This window comes from Macrotis lagotis, chromosome X, assembly GCF_037893015.1.
Source record: "Macrotis lagotis isolate mMagLag1 chromosome X, bilby.v1.9.chrom.fasta, whole genome shotgun sequence".
Classification (NCBI taxonomy): domain Eukaryota; kingdom Metazoa; phylum Chordata; class Mammalia; order Peramelemorphia; family Peramelidae; genus Macrotis; species Macrotis lagotis.
In genome coordinates this window covers 463,548,808-463,570,885 of record NC_133666.1, presented here as the reverse complement: position 1 = coordinate 463,570,885, position 22,078 = coordinate 463,548,808, and the positions used below count along the sequence as shown (strand labels likewise).

The window sequence follows — 22,078 nt, the reverse complement described above, 5'->3', positions numbered from 1 at the left end:
TCTCCCACTCTAGAGATGGCCACCAATGGCACAAATGTGTGTGAGTTTGCGTGTGTGTGTGTGTGTGTGTGTGTGTGTAAAATTTTTTTTAGACATAGTTATATTTTTGAATTCTTTCTCTGGATACAAATAGTTTCTTTCCTCATATATCTATTATAGTTAGACAAATATAATAAAAATTACTATTGTACTTAAATTAATTTATACATTTAACACCGTCTCAGTTAAATTATCTGCTTAGTTAATTGTTTGTTTTTTGCTGATATTGCTCCATGAAAGGGGATAAAGAAAATATGTTCCTTTCTCAGACTCAATTTATTTACTTATTTGTTCATTTATTTTAAGATTGTCACCTTTTCTTGCCTAAGTTGGACTTCAGTAATGCTACTTATTGACGTAAGATTCAGCTCCATATATGACCTAGGTTAGTTCTCCTCTAGGAAATCTGGTGGCCCTCTACTCCCTGGGCTCAACAACCAATGCCTAGTAAGAACACTTAGTCATCTTAGCCCACTATAACTCAGAAGCTTGAAGTCAAGATTTACCAGCCTCAGCCTTTCAGGTAGCAGAGATGACTGACATGAGGCAATAGCACAGGCCTATTGTGTTATGTTTTATGTTTTTCAGTTCAGTTCAGTATATCTTATTAGTCCCTATTGTGTGAAAGTTTCAGTGTTTGGTTGACTGTACAAAGGCAAGTCCTTAGCTTTTAGAATGACCACATTCTACTATGGGTTGGATGTTCTGATGCATTCTCAGAAAGATTTAAACAAAGTAACAACACAAATAAAATTCTCTAAGAACATTTAAGAATCAAAAGAACACTGTTAACTAGAAAACTCTGAGAAGACTACCTGGAGAAGGTGATGCGGAGCTAAACTTTGAAGGAAGATGAGGATTCTGAAAGCCACGTGTAAGGAGGTGGGAGTTCAGACATGGAGAATGGCCTGCTCAAATGTAGTCTAGATTGGTTAGATGAAGGATGAATGAAACTGAATAATTTGGCATAAGATGCTTGAAAGGTAGGTTAGAGCCAGAATGTTGAGTTTGTATTTTATCCTATAGGCCTGGAAGTTGACTATATTTAACCCTCTACCTGTGTTGCTGTGACCTGCTGTTAAGAATGTTCTGCACATTTTTAAATTTAATAAAACTTTTTTTTTTAATGCAAAATCCATTCTTAGCTTGTGGACTATACTAAAATGGAGGATCATAGTGGACCTTTTGGACCTAAAACAGTGGGGAGCTACTAAATCTTCTTGAGTAGGAGAATGACTGTGCCTAATCTTTGACTTACACAGATCATCTATAGAGCTTTATGAAAGATGAATTTATATATTTCATTAATGCCTATTATTCAGTTACTGCTGTGTCATCTAGCTCAGGTCTTGAAGGTCTTATCTTTTATTCTGCCCTTAAGAATGAAGATTACTCTACTCATTCCTTACTGAAACAAATGCAAATCAATCCTTGATAAGAGCTTTCATGATGATGATCATGATGTTGGTGATACACATTTTATAGAAGATAAAATCTGAATTGTTGATATAATTTACCTATTCTATTCTTTCCTGTATTCTTTACTCAAAGTTTATTTTTAAAAATATGTATGCATATTATTATTATTTTTTTTTTCAAAGGAGAAAATTTTGAGAAAACTGCTCCAGGCCAAGGTGTTTGTCCCACTCCAGGATGCAGAGGAGTGGGCCACATCAGAGGTCCTAGCTACATGGGACATCACAGGTACCTTTTTTAAAAAAAATTAATTTTGAGTAAGTTCTGTTATAAGTTCAGTTATCCATCCAGATTAATACTAACTCTTGACTTAAGATAAATTTAGAAAGGTCTGAAGCCAATCCCATATCAGGTATTTTTGATCTCCCTGTTCTTCAAAAAACTTGGAAATTTTGTGCTCCTCATACCCACTTTTACAGATGGCCTTCCTTCTCTTTCCTTCTCCTTCCCATAACCTCCTAGAATTCTCTGCCCTTTCTCAGGTTTTCTTTCCCTCGAATCTTTATTCTTTCTAGTATTCCACATAACTCTCTGCCCTTTTACCTGAAAGACTTCATGCCAACTAGACTATGCTTTCAGCCCATTGTTCTGCCTTCAGATCTTCTTATTTCCTTTGATACCCATGTGTCTTCTCCCTGGAGGATCCACAAAGCTTTATTGCCCTCTGCACCTCCAACTTCTGTTGCTACTTTTGTCTCTCAACTATATTTCTCTCTGTCTCTTACGTATGTGGATGGTAGTAGGAGAACTGTCAGAAAAGAATAAATCACAAAAATATTGCCACTCTCAATTTTCCAAAAGAATAAAACACAGAAATGAATATGCAAACAAATGAACTAATTCCAATCTGCCTCTTTCTTCTTACTCCTGGGAATTCTGTAAACTGGGAAAGAAAATGTCAGGTTATTCATACAGGTGATTCAGACATTCTGTTTTAAATAATCTCCAGGTTCATAGATATGAAGTTGATTAACTTACAAAGAAGTTTATACAAATGTCTGAAACAGGGAAACGGTTGCTTAAATAAACCATCAGTTTCTTATCCTAAGAGAAGTTATCCCTGAGCAGTTGGTTATGAATTTGACCCCATTGTTTATGATGGAAAACATGTCATTTAAAAGGGAAGATATCTAGAGCTCACATTCTCAGGAATTACTAAGCCTGATCATATCCAAGTTGCCATATAAATAAATTACTTATTTAGTGCAATGGACTTCTGATTCTTGGTGGGATGGAAGTGATGGAGTTTTGAAGATTAAACTTATATATTGTGCTCTGTGATAGTCTTTGAATGCAGCTTAGATGAAGTATCAATCTCATAATATTAACCATCCTAGTTGGGGGTGCAGTTCATCTTCAGAAGCTTGGCTACCAGGTTTTGACTCAGGTAACTAATTGTAGAGATATTATAATTAGTATAGGTGAAAGGAGTACATGTGCTTACTAGCTTACAGATTTTTTTTTAATATTGAAGTGAAATTAAGAAAGGGAAATGCTGCAAACATTCATTATTAAGGGAGAGGAACATTAAAACATTCATAATTTCTAATTCTAATAACATTATACAGCCAAGATAGGGGAAAGAATTTCTTGGGAATTCCTGTTAATTGCAAGTTGACTTATTATAAATTAGTTCTGTAAGCCTGTCTTTATTTCCCTTGTTTTAATCATTTACTCATTTCAAGTAGCAGTTTGTGGTATTTACAGTGAAGCTCATAGTTGCTCTCCTGGAGTTATCTGATTTAAATGTTTTTCATATATTACTTTTTTGAAAACTGCTAGTTCTGTTTATGTATACCATAGGTGATTATCCTCAGAATATCAGTTACTTAGCTAAACCCTTCATTTGTATATTTAAAAACAAAAATAAAATCAAGATATAATTCTGCAATGATTGTCAGGGCTAAAGATATTTCATTTTGTATCTATAATCTCTGACTTGTGTTTTCATATTGCTTTTGATTATTTTAGTCATGATTTTATGTATCCCAAAAACCCTATATATATATTGATGTGCCATATTTACTTTTTGACATGTCTGTTTGAAATTCATGTTTGTTTTTATATTGTAAATAGTATAAATATTTTATTTAGAAATTTGCCATGTTTTTGGAGTATATTTTCTTTCAATGATAGCAAGGGTAGAGGGCAGAGGGAAAGAGATAGGAATCAAAGAAATAAGGATTTCCAAACTGCTTTCAAGTCAGTTTAGTTAGAAAGACTTGGGTTCCCACCTCTGATACATAAATGTCAAATAAACCCCAAAATTATTTTAGATCACATGCTGGTTATCAATCACTGGACAGTTCCTTATTTGAATTAGTGAAAGGTATTTCCTCACCCAAAAATCTTATACTGATGAAATTAGAAGAGTTCACTCCCACCTCCAGATTCCCAGGAAAAACTATTACACTAGTTAGGTCTTCTAACCCAAGTCTCCCTCTTAACTGTCTGCCACCTCCAGTCCTATAAAGTGCATTCCTACATTTTGAAAATCATAACATTTTTGAAATGTCTAAAATTTCTTTCAGCTACCCTTCTATAAAATATTTTTAGGGACTGAGAGGTTTGAAAGTAAAGAATATGTGTGTGTGTATATTTTAAAAATCATTGATTCCACATTGAGTATTTATTCTTAGAAAAGAATGAAGCAGTATGTCTTAAAAATAAGGTATTTAAATGAGATATTTACCACTTCTGATTGAATTCTGCCCAACATTGAAATGTCAATACTACTAAAATTCCTTTATAATAAATGTTATGCCAACCATGTTAACCAAGCAGGTAATATCTAGAAGTTGATATAATATTAAAATAGCTTTGGAAGAACAAAAGATCTAGAATTTCAGGGGAAATGATGGGAAATATTAATTTAAGGTGCTTGACATTTCTCAAATGTCAAAATGTGTTACATAGCAGTAGTGAAGGAGAAGGGAACAGGGGCAGCTAGTGGGCACAGTGGATAGAGTGCCAGGAGTCAGGAAGATTCATCTTCTTAAATTCAGATTTGGCCTCAGACACTTATTAGCTGGGTGATCCTGAGCAAGTCATTTAAGTCTGTTTCAGTTTCTTCATCTTTAAAATGAACTAGAGAAGGAAATGCCAAAGCATTCTAATATCTTTGCCAGGAACTTCTCAAAAGGGTTCATGAAGAGTAAGACATTACTGAAAATAACCAAACTAAAACAAAATATGCAATGTACTGTACTAAGCACTTTTCAAATATTATCTCATTCAGTCCTCATAATAACTTTATGAGAGAGGTCCTATTATTATCCCCTTTTTACAATTGAGGGAAGTGAGGCAATGCCCAATATGCCATATAAATAAATTGCTTATTTAATGTAGTAGACCTCTTGGTGGCATGGAAGTAACCTTAGAGTCTTAATATTTATGCTTTTTGAATGTGCTTTCTGGTGGACTAGCTGATTTATGGGATCCTAAAATATTAAGTTAGTTATCTCTGTAATTTAGTCATCTCTGGATTGAGATAGGAGAGAAGAAAAAAGAAAAAAGAAATTTACGGGATATTTTCTACATTTCTGCATTTAAAAAGAACATTGTCTATCATCTTTTTATAAGACTATTATGTAAATGATTGTTTTATTCTATAAATATGTATATATATATTATATAAATAAATAAAATGATAAAAATAAAATATATTTTTTAAAAGATTGTTAACTGCCCAGGTTCATTGAGCTAGTATCAGAGGTCAAATTTGAACTCAATTTTTCTTAATTGCAGGTCCAGCACTTACTTTTACTTTGTTGACTGCCCCACCTAGCAATAATCATCATAATTATTTAGATACTGGTTATAGAAATAGAGAAGCAGAACAGAAAAATGTATTGTAATTTCCTAGTGTGTAATCAGTCTAACAGTATAAATTATTGGACAGAGCACCTCTTTTTTAGCAAAAAGTACAAGGAAAACTAGAAAGTAATCTGGTAGAAATTAGGTATTTACCAGTTTTTTAAACTCCATAAACCCAGTAAGTCAAAAATGAATATTCAACCTGAATATCAAAAAGTTTTATCATTAAAAAATGTGGAAGAAAATAAGATCTTTTGCAGCTTTAACTACTGGAAAAATTCTTAAATATACAAAAAATAGAGGGCCTCATAAAAGATAAAAGCAGTTATAACTGTTTAAAATGAAAAAAAAGCTTTTGCCTGAATAAAATAAGCAAAAACTGAATTAGAAGAGAATTGATAAAGGCATAGTATTTATCAAATAAAAAGTCCACTATCTAAAATGCATAGCAAATGAATACAAACTTGCAAACTAAATGCTGTTACTCAATAGAAAAATAAAAGTTATAAACATTTTCAAAAGAAGAATTACAAATTATAAATAACTTTGTGAAATCATATGGCAAATCCTTAAGAGTAGGAGAAATACAAATTAAAACAAATTCTGAAAAGTGTCACCTTATATCTTGCAATTTAGAAAAGATAATGAAAATTAGAACATATACATGTTAACCATGAGAATACTGGTACATTGATGTGCTGTCTTTCAGTGGAGTTGTGAATTTATCTATTTGGACTGTTTGAAATCATATAATAAAAGTGATTAGACAAGCTGTCTATACCTATTTACCCCTAATTTATCCCACTCCTGGGCAGAGAGTTCAAAGACTGAAATGAAAGTTTAATATAGGACAAAATATTCTTAGCTAGACTCTGTAGTAGAAAAGAACCAGAGACAAAAGTGGGTCAACATTAATAAAATACCATGATATATGAATGCAATTTACTATTATTATATAGTAAGAAATGATGAAATGGGGAGTTCAGAGAATCATATAAAGATATATATGAACACAAAGCCAAATAAACAGAAGAAAATAATATACATGACTACAGCAATAGAAATAAAAATATCACTAAAATGAAGTTAAATGCTTAATAATCAACAAATAATGATGGTTGAAAAATCAAAGAAGGTCTAAGAAAATAGATGATGAAACTTAGTCCTCCAAGAATAATTTATATACCATCAGATGAAATCACAATATCAGATTTCTTTCTGAACAGTTTTTTTTGGTACATGTCATTTAATAAACATTTATGTGCCTATTGTGTAACAGTCAGCTATTTCCGAACCAATCATATATGGGTAAATAGGAAATAATTAACAGAGAGAAAGTACTACAATTGAGAGGAATTGGGAAGATAGAGCTTCCTGTTTAAGATAGAATTTGAATTGGAATTTTAAGGAAGCAAGGGAAGGCCAGAACAATACCAGAAACCTAGAGATACATGGAACAGCCAGGAGGTCATTGTCACTAGCTCAAAAAGTACATTGTGGTAGTAAAGTATAGGAATGAATAAAACATAGGAGGTGGCTAGATTATGAAGGTTTTTGAATGCCAACCAAGTAGAGGAGTTTATATTTGATCCTGCAGGTGATAGGGAAACCCTGGAGTTTATTCAGTAGGTGGGTGATTTGCATAGTCAAATCTATGCTTTAGGAAAATCACTTTAGATTGATTATAGTGGGGAGAAACTTGAGATAGGCAGACCCACCAGCAATCTATTACAGTAATCAAGACGAGGTGATGGAGGCTTGCACTAGAGTTATGGGATTATCAAAAGAGATTCAAGATGTGACAGAACCTTGGCAACAGCTTGGATATGAGAGGGGCAGAGATAATGAGAAAGTTCAGGATGACTCCTAAGTTCAGAGCACAAGGAACTGGGAAGATGGCGGTATCCTCTGTAGTAATAGGGAAGGGAGAAGGAGGAGGAGAGAGTTTAAGGGGAAACTATAATGAGTTCTATTTTAGACAAATTTAATTTAAAATGTCTATGGAAAGCAATCTGAAATTATGCCCCAAGAATTATTCAACAGCCTATATCCAGCACTACCACTACCACAGTTATTTTCCAAAAATGATTAGGGGAAAAGGAAACCAATCTATATGTTCTAAAAAAGATTTACAACAGCTTTCTTTGTGGTATCCCCAGAAATTTGGGGTATGCCTATCAACTGGGAAATGGATAAACCAACTGTAGTATATGATCATAATGAAATATTACTGTACTATAAGGAATGAGCTCAGCGATTTTAGAAAACTTGGATAGACTTGCACAAAATAATGAAGGGTGAAATGAGCAGAGCCAGGAGAGTGTTATATATAAGTAATAGCAATATTGTTCTAAGACTAACTTTGAGAGTTAAGGCATTTTGACTATTTTAAATACTCAAATTAACTACAAAGGATATCTGAAAGAAGATGCTATTTGCATCCAGAGAAAGAATTGATAAATAGAATGATTTTACATATATATATACATATATATATGTTATATATATATATATGTATACATAGAAATAATGTCTAATGGTAGCCATCTTTAGGGTGGGGGAAGAAAAAATTACATGATGGCTTGATTCTATATTTAAAAGGAATAGCAAGTTGTATAGAACAGATTTTTAGTTTCATGTACAATCATCTTTTTTATTATACTATATTATGGAAATGATTATTTTATTCCATAAATTAAACAAATTTAAATTAAATAAATTAAAATAAATAAATTTAATTTAATTTTAATAAAATAAAATTTAATTTTAATAAAATTAAATAAAGAAAAATAGTTTCAAAATGTCTACTGGACATCCAGTTTCAGATTCCTGAGAATTGGAGATTCAAGATCAGAAGTCAGTAGGGAAGTTAGGGTAGAGTATTTTAGTAAATTTTGGGAATATAAAGAAAGACAAATAACAGTCCTTCTTCTCAAGACAACACTCAGAAGGAAGCTGAAAAGGAGAGGAGAGTAAAGGGTAGGGGTGTCATGATGGAGAAGTTCAGAGAAGCTAGATAGGTAATGAAGAGACAGCTGACCTGGGCACTTACCTTCAAGTTCAGGTTCTGGGTGGATCCCTCCAGCCTCCATTAGATAGAGGGAGAAACCTCAGAGGCAGAGTGATAGGATGAATTACAAGGGTAAAATGATCTTGCAGAATGAAGAGGTTTCTAGGCCATGATAGAATAGTCCAAAGGAGCACAGCAGGGTGAGAAATCAAGAGAAGTCTACACATTGTATGTATGCAAGAGGAAATTTTTAGTGCAATCCACCATTTGTTTGGGGGCACACTTAGTCATGGATTCCTTGATGAATTTGCCACTGTATCCTGGCAAGACTGGAAAGTATCCTGTTATCATCTCTTCTTTCTCTCAGGTGGATCTGAATGCTCTGATTCTCCTTTTTTTTGGGGGGGGGGAGGCTAATGACTAGCTTCCTGTTATCATCATTTGAACTTGAACTTGTTTCTGAAGTCCTTTAACTGCTAAGTGTGGAATCTTAATTCTTTTTCCCAGTGTACTAGTGAGTAGTATGAAATTTCAGTGAGGGTTGGGTTTGAAGCAATGCACTAAGATATGAACAAAGTCCATTTTGTTTGTTTTTTTTAAATAGGATGAAATTTTCCAAAAAGGCAATGAAGGCATATTAAACTTATCAAGGGACATTAGTCATTGGGAATCCTGAAAGTACAGACCAAAAAATAGAAATGATGGGAGAAAATGTTACTTGTCAGTTTCTTATTTCATACAACTGATAGGATAGCTAAGATATTGAGAAAACAGGATATTGGTATTAGAAGCATCATTAATTTATATCACATGCCTTCTTTGAAAGTCTTTATTGATGAATTTCAGACAAGTTTCTTTGTAACCTTGATTAAAGTAATAAAGGTGTTAACAGTAATGTGAATAGCCTTGTTGGATTCATGTAGGATCTGCATTAATCATTATTTGAATGGAATTAGGTCAGTTATTCTCTGTATGAAACTAAAACATTTGGCACACAATTATCAAACAATTTACATTTTATTTGAAAGCATTTGCACTGATAAAAATGAAGTAGGTGTATTTGTGAACAGAAAATTTTTAATGAAATGAAACTATTAGGACTACAAAATACACATTTATTTTTATACTAGGACTATGATTAAAATTAGAACCATTTTCCCCAAACTTATAGTAAAAACTGATCTAGCAAGTAGCAAGTAGTATTCATAAATAGAAATTATATTATCTACCAGTAAAGCTGAGTGTTATTTATGTGGATCCTTTCACCTTAGTGCAACCGAGACATAGCCAATTCATGTCTATCCTCAGAGGATACCCATAGAGAAAGAACATCTATTGATTGAAGGTGGAGATGTGAAAAGAAATATAACTACTGTTTTAACTGCTTTTATAGGAAAATACCAAGCTTTGCCCACAGCAACTATTAATGGTCAGAGATCAGCCAGAAATGGTACATCACAGAGTTCACAATGATAGATGCAAAACTGAGGTTGCTCTAAATGTAAGCATCTTGTTAATAGAGATATTATTCTTTTTGTTTGTAACCCCAGTGACTAGAATAGTGTCTAATACCTAGTAATTGTTTTATAAAAGCTTGTTGGTTGATTGAATTAGGACTTACGGACAAAAGCAAAGGCATTTTGATAGATAGGCAACAGAACTTGGAATCAGGAAAATTCAAGTTCAAATATAGCCTCCACACTTGCTGGCAAGTCACTTCCTGTTTGCCTTGTTTTCTTATCTGTAAAATGGAGCTAATAATAGCACATAGTTTTGAGGGTTGTTGAGAGGATTCAATGAGATAATAATAATAATAATAATAATAATAATAATAAAGAACTTAATACAGTGATTGATTCTTAGTTCATATTATGTAATTTATTAGCTGATGAATAATATATTTTTTAAAAAGCATTCTACAAATAATATTTTATTCTTAGCATTTTATTTTCTAAATAATCCTGGGAGATAGGTGCCATTTTTATTTTAATTTTACAGTGGAGTCTAGAGATATAGAAATTAAATTATCTGCCAGGGAGTCATAGAACTAATAACCTTCTGAGGCCATATTTGAACTCTTTCTAACTCCTGCACCAGAACTGTATCCTCTGGGCAGCTTATGGAAAATGTACAATTCATGAAGGGCAATAGAAAGGTTAAGACTTGAAATGATGGCTATGTAGAAGACGGTCTTGAATATCAGGAGCAGATATATCCTTGATTTGCTTGGCTATGTAGAACCATAGTAGGTTTTTCCAGGAGTGTATTCACATGATTGGATCAGAAGATGACAAAAATTACTCAAAGAGTAAGGGGTAGACACAAGGAAACCGACTGTTGGTAGTAATCTTAGTTGAGATGAGATGAGGGCCTAAGTCATCTCAGGATTAATGATATAGAAATGCAGTCAGATTTCAAGGTAGAATTCTCAGGGTTTGGTAACTGAATGAATGTGGGGATAAAGAGAAAAGGGTTCAGCTTCTGCTCAGATCCCTCCAGTGACAAGCTTGCTGAGTTCCAGAAATTCATTCTATTGTTGGAATGTTTTATTTAGGAAGATCTTCTGTATATTAAGCCTTAAAATTGCCAATTCAATTGACTCTAATTCTTCTCCTTTCAGAGCAGGGCAATACAAAGAAACTCAAAATTCTCCAGTACTCCAGGTCTGAGAGAAGTGTTTTTACTAAACAGATGTTCATCTTGCCTAGCATATGTTTAGACATATCAGGAGGACTTTTGTATTCAGGCACCAAAGTTAGAAATACTGAAGTGATTAAGGACCTCATTGCTCTTTTAGTCTACCTTTTAAAGTTCTATTTTCTGCTTAATTCATGACCTTGTGAAAGTTTATTATGTTAGCATCTGTCCTGAGAAATAGTAAATGACATTATCACCAAGTTATCTAAAACTCCTTTTCAACCACTACAAGGAAAGATTTAGGACTTGGTATAACTTGGAAATTTGTGTTCTTGAGATAACAGAAAGACAAAACTATTTAATCTTCTACATTATTTTCAATTATGAATAATAGATCTAAGATCAAGAAATTATTTCCTGTTTAGAAGCAAGAAAAACCTATTGCTTAATACAGTTTGATATTTAATTTAAAGCTTTGGGAAATTCCATTTACCAGGGCATATCTTTGAAATTAATGGACTCCGTTGCCTTTGTATATTCAAGAATAAATTTAGATTTTGATTTAAATACTTGGAAAGAGTTTTAAATTTCATTTGAAAATACTGTTTAGATGATTAAGAAAAATAAAACTTATGCCACTTAATAAATAATGTAATAGAAATTAAAGAATATTATAGGGAATTAAATACCATATTCTATTAATTTAAAAATTAACTTCCATTTATTTGCAAAAATGTTATTTGAAAAATGTATTCCTTTAAGCATTGCAGTTATTTCTATTTCTTTTTGGGGGCCAAGGCAGTGGGGTTAAGTGACTTGCCCAAGGTCACACAGCTAAATATTTATTAACCCCATGAGGTCAGATTTGAATTCAGCTTCTCCTGACTTCAGGGTCAGTGCTCTATCCACTGGGCCTCCTAGCTGCCCCAGTTATTTCTTTTCATCTAGTCTTTTAAAACTCAATATTTAATGCATCATAAAGTGAACAGAAGTACCAAGTAAAGTTCATAAATTATTTTCTAATTTATAGTCTGGGTCTCAGAAACTCAGTCAGACTTTGATTTATTGTATAAAATCTGACCAATTGATATATTTTCATGAAATCATTTTTGCTGTGTTGTTTTTCCATTAAAAATGGAACTATTTATATTTGAGAAAAAGAATCTTCAAAAAGACTAACTTTATAACATTAGTTAAGAAGAGATATATTATAGATGCTTAGTAGCCCTGTGGCATACTGAGCATCACACCTTTTGAAGTTTCTTCATTGAACTCCCCATATGGGCCCTGAACCATTTACATAACCTTCCCCAAACTACAGGAATTTTTAAAATTATGTTTAGAAATTTCTCAACTTCATATAATCAAGCTGCAATATTCTTCTTCCATTCTATTGTCACATATTCAAGCCTGAAAAATTATTAAACTTTTAGACTTTAGGTTTGGTAAAATGAATAAATGTGTTATTTTTATAACTACTATCAGAATTTCATATATGCTGCTTCAACATGCTTTTCTGGATATTATAATGAGTTTTTTAAAAACTCAAATTCTCATTCTCAAGATTTAGGATTGGACTATTGCCTCACTTATCTATAGGGCAACTTAAGATTTATAGTTGTACACCTTCAAAGTAAAAGGTTTAAATGGGAGTCTGCAGCAACATGAGTTGAAACTGTGTCTCATATTTACCAGTTGTGTGATGGTCCACAACTCACTTAATGTGCATGAATTTCCATTTTATTATCTGTAAAATGGAAGTAATATTTTCAGTACCTCCCTTTCTGGGTAGTTGTAAAGACCAAAGGCTTTATATAAATCAACCAGTGAAACATATATCAAGTACTTCCTATATTAGGAGCATATTAAATATTAGTATTTTTATAAACTTTTTAAATAGCAGATTCTAATAAAAAAGCTATTGAATAATAGTTCAAAAAGTAAGGGGCAGCTAGGTGGCAAGGTGGATAAAACACCAACTCCGGAGTCAGGAGGATCTGAATTCAAATCCAACCTCCACTTATAATTACTTAGCTGTGTGACCTTGGGCAAGTCATTTAACCCCATTGCTTTGCAAAAAGCAAGAAAGGTAGTTCAAAAAGTATTGGAAATGGTGGGTGTAATTGGTTTTCATTCTAATGAAAATGTTCAGATTTTATAATGAACTTTTTTTTATTTTAGGTTTTTTTTTTTTTTTTTGCAAGGCAAATGGGGTTAAGTGGCTTGCCCAAGGCCACACAGCTAGGTAATTATTAAGTGTCTGAGACCGGATTTGAACTCAGGTATTCCTGACTCTAGGGCAAGTGCTTTATCCACTATGCCACCTAGCTGCCCCTTATAATGATTGCCCCATATACATACATATATATATACATACATTATATATATATATATATATATATATATATATATATATATAATGCCCCTTAAAATGATTTTGGATTAGCTTTGAATAGAAAGGTGAGTTTGACCAATAAAAAATAACCTGTTTTTAATTTTCAGTATTTCATTCTTTATATTGGCATGTCAAGGACATGTGTTTTTTCTTTATAGCAGTGATTAGCATCTATATTTTCACTTGTCTTGCTGCTTTTCCAATTTTAAGAAGCTTATGCTAGGAAAGAAGGAAGAAGGAAAGAAAAAAGAATTTATTAAGCATCTACTATCTGCCAGGTGCCTTACAGTTATCTCATTTGATCCTCACAGCATGCCTAGGAAGTAGTTGCTATTATCATCCACATGATTTGCCTATTATCACATAACTGGTATGATTACAGCAGCCAATGCTGATACTATTTTAATTTTTTTTTTAGGTTTTTGCAAGGCAAATGGGGTTAAATGGCTTGCCCAAGGCCACACAGCTAGGTAATTATTAAGTGTCTGAGACCGGATTTGAACCTAGGTACTCTTGACTCCCAAGGCCAGTGCTTTATCCACTGCACCACCTAGCCGCCCCTATTTTACTTTTAAAAGCAGAAAAGAGTGACTTCTAAGAACATTCTTAAAATGACATGATCATGCAATTTAGTATAAAAATCATTAAGAAAAAGATTAGTCACGAATAGATGAAGCCTTCCTCTTTGTTACTGTAAAAATCTGGAAGGTTAACAGATAGGACTTGCTTTATTGAACAGGAAAATACTTATAAGAAAAAACAATTTTGACCTACGATCTTTATGGAATGGAAGTGCAAATGGAATGCTGAATTTTAAAGCAAAAAAGGGGAGCAAAGTCCGTATGTTTAAAGTATATATAACTATTGAATTCCACACAAGGCTAAATGGAAAAAGGACTGTTGAATATCACTAAGATCCATATTTGATAAGAATGTAAAAACGAGAGGGATAAGTCCTGACTTTTATTTTATGTGACTGTTAAATTCATGATTAAATTAGAATGTTTGCACAGATTATACCTACTTATCCAATTAGGTTATATTTGTTTCATTTTTCATCTGATGTTCATGGATATTGATTGAAGCATGGTAAAATGACCTTTAATTTGTGGGCAACCTATATCTTTCCCTCATTATTCAAGTTATCTGAAGCTGAAAAGAAGGTCTCTTGTGTCTTCAATAGAACCTTAAAAGACAAATTTTGTAGAAAGACATTGTCGAAGATTGTTGAGAGTATGTAATTATGAATGTTCTCCAATTAATCATTGCATTGAATTCTTTTGTATTTGACACCATGATGGTGAGTGGACTTTTTTGTGGAGTTTAGTCTCCTTCCTTAATTGAAAATAAGGAAATTGTTAGTCATTCTATTTATCCACCAAAATCTATTTTTCCAAGTCTACTGGAAAATCTCTTGTGATGTTGTACTTATACTATATTAAAATAAATTGTAGATTGCATAATTGGCACTAGTTAGGACTGGATAGGAGTGTGAAATGGTGAATAATATTTCATTGGAAAAATAATTCAGAGCAATAGTTTGGATTAGGAGACATCTGATTGCTTCACTATATTTTTCACTCCGTAGCCTTTGATTTTAAAGTTGTACTAGCAACATCATAGGTTAAAAAAAAAGATCACAGAATTTTGAAAAATGACAGTCATTTGAAGAATATCTTTAAGATGTCTACAAGATCCTTTGGAAATAGTAAAAGTGATTACTTTTACAAACTTATAAACTTTCACTCAATATAATAAAACTAAAGTTTGAAAGGTGATTCCACATATAAGCACAGCCAGTCATTACCAATAATATTATTTTTTGATTTCCCCCATCTATGTGGCATCATAGTGACTAGAGGGATTAAATGTGGAAAACCAATCTTGTCAAATCCAAGGAAGATGCAAGGATCTTTGTCTATTGCAAGAAGAGTGACAAGGGACAGGATTTTTTGTTGATGGGCATCTTAATGGAGAAAGAATTACTGTTGAGGATATAGGGATGGGAAAGTTGGGAAGGTATACTAGGTCAGCTCTTTACTACTTTGATTTTCAACTAATCAACTAATTTCTTTCCTCTTCACCCCGCCCCCCAGCCAAACAAAATCAACACTTCAAACAAGGCTGTGCCCAGTCTTGAAAATTTGAAACAAGCTGTCTGTTGAACCATTTTCTCCTAATACATCCATATAAAGATGCTTTACAGTTTAAAATTTTAAATAAGAATATCAGTTATTAAAAATAAATAAAAGCAGGCACAATTTAATATATTGTCCTTTTTAAAACTAAAAATTCACCTCATCTCAATTCTCTAATAAACTCTGAATTAAATTTCAATTCCTGTTAATATAACTAATTGATAGTACATGCCAGTTTTAATGTGTGTGAATATGGTGCCAGATGGAAGAGAAGCATTGCCTATTTATAAGAAGCAAGTGGTGTTTACTAAATTTTTCAGATCCTCTGAATAATAACTAAGCAAATAAGGAATTGGCATTCATAAATAAAAGACATAACCTAAAATAAGCAGTGCGAGGCAATGTATATATCAAATGATAACAAATTATGAAAGTAGTGTTACATTGGCTTCATTTACAATAACAAACAATATAGAAGATTCTGCTATGAAAAAATACATAAAAAGATACTTCTCTTTATCCTAAGTAAAGCCATTCTCATCTTAGAATTATTATATGGGTTGTGGTTAATAGTGGTCATGAACTGATTTTCTTGAGGTCATTTGTGAGATCATTTCTTACTATATCCACAAGAATTTTAAATTTTCAGGGTGACTTTCATCATTGACTATGCAATAGGTAGCTCTGGGAATAATCCAGATGAAATGTTGGCCAGCCTCAAAGAAATTCCCCCATTATTTCCTCCCATTCTATAAAAATGCATTAAAAATCCAGGAAAAAACAACAACAATAAAAATACCAAATAAACAAAAAACCCAATACCTGGCCATTCTTAAAGCTGCTTATGACTGTGTACTCTGGTTCCCTGAAATGTTGACTGATTCAAGGAAAATTGACTAACTACACAGTTATAGAAATGTAAAAGGGAGGGATATTGCACAACTTGGTGATAATGAATACTGGCATTCTGGTTCTTTTATTCTCTCTCTGACATGTTGTAATGCAAGGTGCTTGCTTCCTTCCCACCTCAATTATCCTTTATTTTTCCCTCCCTCTCTTCCACATTCCAGGAAAAAAATAGGAAAAATAAAGCCTTTTAACAACTAAGTATAGTCAAGCAAAACAAATTCACATACTGGCCATGTCTCATTCTGCAGAATAGTTCATCTCAAGGTAATAATTTAAAAAAACTAGTTGATTTTATTTTACAAAATTCATCTGAGTACTGAGTTAGACAGCAAGAGTCTTGTGTTTTTCCTAGACCTAGTTTAGCCAAAACCTATTTAATGTCTTTGGCCAAGACACTTATTGCCTTGGACTTCAGTTTCTTCATTTGATAAATGAATAGATTAAACTAAATGATCACTAATGTTCTTTCTGGTTCTAAAATGAAGATTTTAAGTTAGAAAGGATCTTAAAATTCATCTAATTCAACTCCCATTTATTAATGAAGAAAACCAGGTAGGCAAGTATTCACATATTATAAAGGATAAATGGAGGATTTTATTATAGATCTTATGATTATACATTGTGTTCTTTCCTTTAATATTCATATTCTGTCTTGTGGTAGTTATTGTCTTAACCATTTATAAAAATCACATCTTTAGAATTGAAAGAATTCTCAGAGCATAATCTAGATAACCTTCTTTCCAAATCATGCCAGATGACCTTGAAAGTGAACTGACTATTCCATAAGGCATTCCATTTTACTTAGAGACAATTCTAATTATCACAATCCTTCCCAATAGTGTTCTAAACTTACTGAGGGCTGGTAGGCACACTCTTACCATCCCATTTTTTTATTTCCCCAAAATTCATTTATCTTCTTAAATAGTAGCAAAAATAAAAGTTTTTCTGTGAATAACATCTGCTATTGGGGTCTTCTCCCTTTATTGATGTTCATCTTATTCCCAACATTACTTTTTTGGGGTTTTTTTTTGTTTGTTTTTGTTTTTGTTTTTGTTTTTGCAGGGCAAATGGGGTTAAGTGGCTTGCCCAAGGCCACACAGCTAGGTAATTATTATGTGTCTGAGACTAGATTTGAACCCAGGTACTCCTGGGTTCAAGGCCGGTGCTTTATCCACTGCGCCACCTAGCTGCCCTCCAACATTACTTTTAAAAGTGCTTTTAATTAGTATTTATAAAAGATCCCCTCCTTGTAATCCTTGTAAGGATTTTAGCATGAGGGTTATGTTTTGTTAAAGATTCTCTCTTTTCTCCACAGCTGTGGATATAGTAGTTAGATGGGTTTTTCTTTTTAATATGATTAATTTTCTTCACTGTTTTTCTACAGTTGAATCCCTAACATAAATTAAGCTTTATCATAGTAGATTATATTTTAATACATTGCTCTACCATTTTTGCTAAAATTTTACTTAAAATTTTGAAATACATTCACCAATAATATTGATCTGTAATTAGCTCTTTTTCTTTGCTTTATTCTAACCCACTTTAGATTTTAAAACTAAATTCATTCTATGAAAGAAGTATCTCAATTTGTGGGAATAATTTGTAAAAATTGATCTAATTGTTCTTTTAAAGTAAAACCATCCAGACTAGGTCGTTTTCCTTTACCCACTGTGGTAGTTCTTTTACAACTAGTTCAGTTGAGTATTTTAGTCTACATTGGAAACATAGATGATATAAAAGCAAAGAATATCAATAAAAATATTTAGAACATAAAAATATTTAAAACATAAAAAAATATTTAAAACATGAAACATAAAAACATAAAAAAATATTTAAAACATAAAATATATTTAAAACATAAAACATAAAATTAAGATGCTGTCTATCCATCCAAACATTTATCCATCTGTCTATCCATAGGCTTTATTAGAGATCTCAACTTATAGTATAACTATTCTAATGTTAGTCATAAAAAGTCATGCTACTTTTTTGTATGTCTTCAGAAATTTGCCTTTGTTTCCCATCTCTTATACATATCCTTTTAAATTTCAGTGTGGTTGATGAATTCTCTATTCAGACATATCCATCCTTTTAGACATTTTTCCATTTTCTTAATCTGAATCAATTATTTAATCACCAGGATATTGTGCTTGAGACCCTCTTATCATATTTCTTAGGTGAATTCCCCTTTAGAGTCTCAGGCCTTGAGACTCTATCTATCCTGATATTCAGCTATGAATTTTGTTCTAAAAGCTGAGATCCATTTCTGATTATCCTTGGAACTTCTATCTTTATTGATTGCAAATTCTAAAATGACATGGTCTCTTGTGTCTTCCTTTAGTGCAGATACATTTCTTCCTCCAATGAAGTAATTCTCACTGAAGGAACTACTAGAATTCTGGACCTTGATATCTATGTTTTACATTTATCACAGTCAGATTGTTAATTTGTTATGTTAATGTATGCCTTGTATTAATGGAAGAGGACCAGAAATCTTTTTTTAAAATTGTAGTCCTATAGTGGGGGGAAAGAGAGACACAGTGACAGAGATAGACTCAGAGTGAAAGACAGACATAGAGAGAGACACAGAGAATGTTTATGTGTGTGTATGCTTGTTGCTTGCCCAATAATTCATGTACAGTTATATACCTGGAATGCTGTTTTACTTTGACTGCTCCTTTTCAGAATTCCTTGTCAAACTTGGAGGGTTCCTGCAAATTTGTTTTTGCTAGCAAAATATCATTATGAACTTAATGAAACACTTTAACTTCAACTTCTGCACCCATCAGCTGCTGATCAGCTATGTCTGTGATGTAAAGGAGTCACTCTTACATGATTTTCCTTGACTGCCTATCCAAGGTGCCTTTCCAACTTTTGTTCACGTTAACAGTTCCTGAATTATTTCTTTAATTATCATCTAAAATACACATCATTGACTACCAATTCTTAAGGAGAGAACAATCAGAGCTCTCTTTTCATAAAAAACAGATAAAAAACTAATATGGGGGCAGCTAGGTGGCACAGTGGATAGAGCACCAGCCCTGGAGTCAGGAGTACCTGAGTTCAAATCTGGCCTCAGACACTTAATTATCTAGGTGTGTGACCTTAGGGAAGCCACTTAACCCCGTTTGCCTTGCAAAAAAAAAACCCTAAAAAAAGAAAACTAATATGGATGGGATATTTATCCATTTTTCTAAAAAGTCCTTTGAAGTAAAAGACTTATTCCTAATGACAGAATGAATTCCAAATTTATTACAAAGGCACTAAATAAAATATGTAATTGTATCCTTATCTAAACATTCATACTGAGTGATTGATGCACCATTTTTCCATAATACATACAAATAAATTGCAAGCTTATTAAAAATGAATATTTTCATGTTCATTTAACCAATCAGTACTAAAATCATTTAACAGTATTTAAAAATAAGGTCACAGAAGCAGTCTATAAAATTTTTATGTAGCTTCTGAACAGAACAGCTGGTAATCTGACTGTCCTAGTGAAAAAGTATTAGAAAATTCAGGGTCAGTCAAATTACAGTTGTAACAAAAGTACAAATTTAGATATCTAATATGATTTCTTGTCTTCTCTCCATAGTTCATTTATTTAGTAAGCATTTATTAGTCCCAGCTGTGCCAGACACTGTACCATAAGAAATAGTCCTTGTCCTCAAATAGCTTATATCCCTTTGGGGGAATTTGCATGTTTTCATAAGTAATTGGAGGACACTAAAAACCAGGGAATCAACAAAAGTCTTGTATAGAGTAGTTTGTGTTTTATCCTATGGCTCATGAGAAAACACTAGTGTTTTCTTCAGTAAGGATTGATATGGCAATACCTGCACACTTTAGTAGTATAAATTTTGATGATGATTGATTGATGTTTATCATTCTTTCTTTAAGAAGACTTTGAAATAAATTTCAATAACTATTTGGCAGATGTATTGAAGATGGGAGAGACTGAAGAAAGATGTAATTAGGACATGAGTTTAAAGTGTTCATTTAGTGATGCTAGAGATGTAAGTAGAATCATCAGTCAGGAAGTATTTACTATCTCTGCTAAGCACTAGGTATACATATTGTTGTTTGTCCTTCATTGAAAGAAGACCATGACATCAGAAAAGTGATGATATTACATGCAAGTGAATTGGATTTGCACAAAGGGGTGTTGTACTAAGTCACCAACCTCATCTTCTCCTCTGGAATCATCTTGGTTAAGTGGCCAGATATGAATTAGGATGACTGGAGATGGTCCTGTATACAAGGTAATCAGGGTTAAGTGACTTTTTCCCAAGGTCACACAGCTGGCAAGTGTTAAGTGTCTGAGGTCAGCTTTGAACTCAAGTCCTCCTGTCTCCAGGGCTGGTGCTCTATCCATTGGACTACCTAGCTTTTGTGCCCAAGGAGCTTGCATTTGAATATGGAGATAACCTGAAAATAACTATGTATATACATACAATGACTATGCAATATGAATGGGAGGCAATCTCAGAGGGAAGACTATATGGGGAGGAAGAGAAGGGAGGGTCTATATGAGAAAGAAGAATTTGAGTTGAGCTTGAGGAAAGGCAGACTAAGAGGCAGAAGTGAAGGGGAAGTCCATTTCAGGAAAACCTGAATATGGGAGGGAAGACCATCAATCCTGTAAGGAGATAGAGAATTGTGGTTAAGGAACTCCATGAAGGCCAGTGTCACTGAATGGCAAGATACTTGAAGGCTTTAAAGGACTAACAAAAGATTATATTTTTGATTCTGATGAACATAGGGAACTACTAATCAAGTATAGGATTGAAGTTAGTAAATACTTGAGACATTGAGAACAACCAGAAAACAATTGTAATAGCCCAACAATGAAGTAATGAAGATCACGAAATGGATGCCACAGGTTATGAATTTGGGTGATTGAAGTAATTTCTGAAGAGGGAAGGGTACAAGGGGGGGAAATAATTAGTTCAGTTTTGGACATACTGATCATGAGATATCTATGGTGAAGCATGGTAGAATATCAGGAGAAAGACTAGATAATTGAACTCATGGGAACTGATGTGATCATCAAGAACTGATTGCATATAGGAGTGGTAAAGAGTGAGAAGTCCAAGTAAGATTTGGATTAACAACTCTAGAACTGGAAGGATGGTGGTTCCCTTATCAGATTTATATATACTTGGCAAGTGTGGAAAAATGGTTACATGGTGAGGGTGGAACAAGAATAAATTCAGTTTGAGATCTATTAAATTTGAGATGTCCATGGGATTTGCAGCTCTAAATGTTCAGTACTCAATTGATGATATGGTTCTGCAGTTTGGAAAGACACAGGGTTAGATTTGGAAATCATCCACACATATTTGCATTCATAGTTAAGATCACCAAGAGAAGTTGTAGAAAAAGATGAGAACATAAGACTAGAATCTTGGAAAATTCACAGGCTTCAGGATGTATGTGATGAGCAAAGGAGACTAAGAACAGGTTAGAGGAGAATCAAGAGAAATGTGCAGTAAAAAAAACCTGGAGATAAGAGCATCCAGGGGATAAAAGTAGTCAAATTGTCAAAGTCAGCAGAGAGGTCAGGAGGGATGAGGACTAAGATATATAACAATTGCTGTATTGTTATTGTTCAATCTTCATTTTCAAAAAAGATCAGTGATATAATGAGGTGAT

General features: G+C 32.9%; 1 protein-coding gene across 8 annotated transcripts in view; it reads left to right on the top strand.

Moving 5' to 3' along the window:
* Positions 1-22,078, top strand: part of L3MBTL4 (L3MBTL histone methyl-lysine binding protein 4) — a 546,540-nt gene that overhangs the window by 324,961 nt on the left and 199,501 nt on the right. For all 8 annotated transcript variants that reach the window (XM_074202633.1, XM_074202631.1, XM_074202627.1 and 5 more), the window contains one exon: positions 1,641-1,743. In XM_074202633.1, coding sequence (XP_074058734.1) covers positions 1,641-1,743 — 103 coding nt within the window. The remainder of the gene's footprint in view (positions 1-1,640; positions 1,744-22,078) is intronic.